At 31.6% G+C, this 4,530-nt stretch overlaps 2 protein-coding genes across 2 annotated transcripts; both read right to left on the minus strand.

Moving 5' to 3' along the window:
• Positions 1–282: 282 nt before the first annotated feature.
• On the minus strand, positions 283–657 carry LOC112036059 (cell wall protein IFF6-like). The gene has a single exon (XM_024068886.2). The coding sequence runs from the start codon at positions 655–657 to the stop codon at positions 283–285; it is 375 nt and encodes a 124-aa protein (XP_023924654.2).
• A 1,783-nt stretch (positions 658–2,440) lies between these two features.
• On the minus strand, positions 2,441–3,004 carry LOC112036058 (F-box protein CPR1). The gene has a single exon (XM_024068885.2). The coding sequence runs from the start codon at positions 3,002–3,004 to the stop codon at positions 2,441–2,443; it is 564 nt and encodes a 187-aa protein (XP_023924653.2).
• Positions 3,005–4,530: the final 1,526 nt, after the last annotated feature.

Here is a 4,530-nt window from a genome sequence, read left to right on the forward strand (position 1 = left end):
TGATCGACATGCATCAAATGTCGACTACTTAACTTTAATTTTCTATTAACAGTTGTGTCAGAGCATCAAATATTTGCCTTTTGGCTTCATTAATGTTAAGTCAACTTGAGCTTTAATAAGTTAGGATATTAATCTTACCAAATTTTTTAAAAAAAATTACAAAGAGAGTTTATCATATTTCAGCATCAAACAAATTTTGCTCTAAACCCATTAAACTAAAAAAAAAAAAAAAAAAAAAAAAAAAAAAACCTTTAAGTTACTCCTATACCTTATAAAACAAACCTAATCCCAACCGTTACCATCACCACCACTGCCATCTCCATCATCATCGCCACTGCCACTGTCACTGCCATCTCCACCCTCACTGCCACTGCCATTGCCATTGTCATCTTCATCATCATTGCCGTTGCCACTGCCATCTCCACCCTCACCAACACTGCCACCTCCACCTCCATTGCCACTGCCACTGCCGGAGCTTGGTGGGAGAAATTTGGAAGGACGAATGACAGCATTCACCTCCCTTAGGTCGTTTTTCACCTCCATCAATTCCTTTTTGGCTTCGTCTAATGCTTCCTTCAGTTCCATCACCTCAACATGTGTACTTTTGGTTTGAAGGGAAATTTCATTTGCCATTAATATTAATTTCACCGTGTCCATTTCTGTCACAGAATCCCATACTTCTTTGGCAGTTTCCTTCAAAGTCTTATCATGAATACTTATGGCTTAGCTGACTCCTTTCATCGCCATGTCAAGCACAGTTTAACCCACGGTAATGGCTGATAGGTTGCTTAGTAGTGCCCCTCCTTGAGAACCTAGCAAATTTAACACACAAAAAAAGCAAGTTAATGACATATAAATCAGCTAAACCACATTGAAACACTTATAAACAGTATTGAACATTACAATCAGTTCTATTGTGCACAATACAGGCAAACACAAACACTTTTTACAAACTAATTAAAAATTTTGTATAATAGATAATATCTTTAATTTGTTAGTATAGTGCCTAGATATGGTTTTTGAATTGCAAAACAGGTTAACGAAAAAATTATTATTTTAAAAAATTATTTATTTATTTTTAAAATTTAAAAAAAAAAGTAATAAAAAAATAACATATTGTAGCGAGATTTTCAAAGTAAATTGTTGCAATATATGGAATTTATTGCAACGAAAATCTAGTGTTGCATAAACCTATTACTTTTTTTTTAATTAAAAAAAAACTTATTGCAACGAGATTTTCAAAGTAAATTGTTGCAATATTTGCAATATATGGAATTTATTGCNACACTTTTTACAAACTAATTAAAAATTTTGTATAATAGATAATATCTTTAATTTGTTAGTATAGTGCGTAGATATGGTTTTTGAATTGCAAAACAGGTTAACGAAAAAATTATTATTTTAAAAAATTATTTATTTATTTTTTAAATTTAAAAAAAAAAGTAATAAAAAAATAACATATTGTAGCGAGATTTTCAAAGTAAATTGTTGCAATATATGGAATTTATTGCAACGAAAATCTAGTGTTGCATAAACCTATTACTTTTTTTTTAATTAAAAAAAAACTTATTGCAACGAGATTTTCAAAGTAAATTGTTGCAATATTTGCAATATATGGAATTTATTGCAACAAAAATCTAGTGTTGCATAAACTTATTGCTTTTTTTTTTTTAATAAAAAAATAACCTATTGCAATGAGATTTTCAAAGTAAATCGTTGCAATATATGGAATTTATTGCAATGAAAATTTAGTGTTACATAAACTTATTGCCTCGGAATTTATTACAACGGTTTGCATCGACTTTTTGTCGTTGCAATAACACCTATTACAACGACATTAATTGTTATTACAACGACTTTTTTCGTTGTATTAAGTCTTTTTTCTTGTAGTGGTCTCCTTTACAACCTTACATGGGATGTGCTTATGTTAAGCATAAATAACATGTATTGCCTTGACTTTCTAACCCAACACGTCTGATCTATTATGAGATTCGTTCCCCTACCTATAAATTGAAAATTTATTATCTCATTTGATAAGGTGGACTAAAGTAGAACAAGATATCGCAAAGTAGGATCAAGACTCACTCACCTTTCTAATATGTCACTTGAGACATGGGCTCCAAATATCTTGGATTTATTGAATGATATATAAGCATTAAAAGTATGACTCGAACTAGCTAGCTAAGCCATCTTGGCTTATATCGTGTATCAATCAAATTTTAAACACTAATATCATTATTAATGTTGTTTTTTTTGAATTAATTTGCAGAACTGTGTTGTCATTTTTTCTACTCAAATTAATATACCCAAAAAAATATGAAAATTTTCGGTATGTGACTTCACATGAAAAAAAGAAGTCATTGGAACATTCGTATTAAGGAAAAGCCATTTAAGAAAATATATGCAACAAAATGAAGTTTTCTACATAATATCTATGCCATCATTTCATCCAGCAAAAGTAAGGTCCCAATACTAACAGTTGTGATAAATCCTTCGGGTAAACTTTCAAACCTAGCCCACCTTGCACTCTCTGCTTATACCATAGAAGTTTTGTTTTCAAACCAATGCTCTCTTCCAATAAGAGTTGCCTGTCATCTTCAGAAACCAATAGGGGTCTATATATTGCCAATGGCTGTGGGTTAATCTTGGCAAAATTCAATCCATAAATTTTATGCCAAGAGTTGCTTTTCCCATACTCCATGAAACCCCATATATCAACACTATACCCGGAGTTCAAACTGAAGCACAACTTCCCATTCAAGACTTGCAAATAAGTCCCCCTCCTTTGTTCTTTGCTTGGTTGAATTGGGATATCAAATAGCATCAACTTTTCACTAAAACGATTAAAAATTAGAATCGAAACATTGTTCGGCAACCAAGTCAACCTATGAAATGCCCCATTCGTATTGATTGCCACCAAATCATAATTGAAACTGATCAATGCTCTTTCTTCCATTGGAAAATCAATTTCCTTCCAAGAATCAGATTTCAGGTTATACCTCATGACTTCCAATCAAGAATTCATTTTTAAAACTACATAATCATCTTCAAGAGGATAATACCAGAATGCGAACCTGGTTGCCATGGTATACGGTGCCCGTTCTGATAAAATTGTTTTATATTTTCTGATGTGAGGATTCAATATCACAACCTTATCCGGACTATCATCGAAATGCACAATAATCTATATATATAATAATAGGTGAAGCAGAGAGAAAATCCAATTAGATTTCAATTGGATTCTCAATTTTGCGCCATTTGTCCTAACCAAAACTAAAAAAAAAATCTAATTAGATTATAAATTTGACTCCAATTTTGTGTCATGTATCTTATCTAAATTTTTTAATTTTTATGCCCAAATAAATGATGCATTAACATTTAACATGAAAGCCAAGAAAACCACAATGATAATGCTCATTAGCCTAAGCAAGAACATCTTACTTGCACACTTTTATGGAGATTATAAATTGGACTCCAATTTTGTGTCATGTATCTTATCTAATTTTTTTAATTTTTGTACTCAAATAAATAATGTATTAACATTTAACATGAAAGCCAAGAAAACTACAATAATAATACTCATTGGCCTAAGCAAGAACATCTCACCTGCACACTTTTATGGGTAATCTCAATAGAGTCTGGAACTCTTCTAATCCCACAACCAGAACCAAGGAGTCCAACGAGAAAGACTATAAAACTAAAACATCATCTCCTCCTAATTCCATATCATCATCACATGTTTCCTCCTCTCTCAACCTCTACCAATTAGATCCACACATTACCCTCTCATCCTTCTTACGGATTTCTCAGAGCAAGGTTGGATTCAAACACAATGTTCAATCCCACTCTTCCTTACTTCACACTCTCATACATTAGCACTTCATTGGCGCCTCCAAAAAGATTCCAAGCTCAATAATCCGTTTTTATTTTATAATGTCCCTTTATATATTTTAAATAATAAAATGCAATATTCTCTTTTTTCTTCACTGTAGCATCACTTAAATAATAAAATACAATATTCTTTTTTTTTATTCATTGTTTTATCTAATGCTATCTTATGTATGATAAACCAAAAAAAAAAAAACCAATAGCATTACTTAAATAATAAAATGCAATATATATTTTTCATTGTTTGATTTAATTCTATCATCCGTGTGATAAACCCAAAAAAACAAAAACAAAATAAAAACAAAAAAATTGACCAATAGCATCATTACAATTAACCAGTCCCGTACGGTAGCACGGGGTTACATACTAGTGCACAATAATCCATGGCAACAACCTCTAATATGTGGCAAGTAGCCCTAAAAATTCAATACTTGGTCTTTAGAGGAAAATGGGAGAGCAATCTTCTTTGATAAGTACATGTCTTGAGTCACTGAGAATCCAACCAAATAAACTATGCCATCGAGGTCTTCCATGAACAGCTTAATATCTGCATTACTCTTGATGGCCAACTTCAGTTATTGTTTGATAAAACGAGTGCTGCTTATCATCTTATAGCAATCTTTTGAAAATATACGGAAGCGA

The sequence above is a fragment of the Quercus suber genome, unplaced genomic scaffold (assembly GCF_002906115.3).
Source record: "Quercus suber isolate HL8 unplaced genomic scaffold, Cork oak 2.0 scaffold_938, whole genome shotgun sequence".
In the NCBI taxonomy this organism is placed as follows: domain Eukaryota; kingdom Viridiplantae; phylum Streptophyta; class Magnoliopsida; order Fagales; family Fagaceae; genus Quercus; species Quercus suber.

Coding starts and splice junctions, on each gene's coding strand:
- LOC112036059 (XM_024068886.2), bottom strand. CDS start 657: ATGGACACGGTGAAATTAATATTAATGGCAAATGAAATTTCCCTTCAA.
- LOC112036058 (XM_024068885.2), bottom strand. CDS start 3,004: ATGAGGTATAACCTGAAATCTGATTCTTGGAAGGAAATTGATTTTCCA.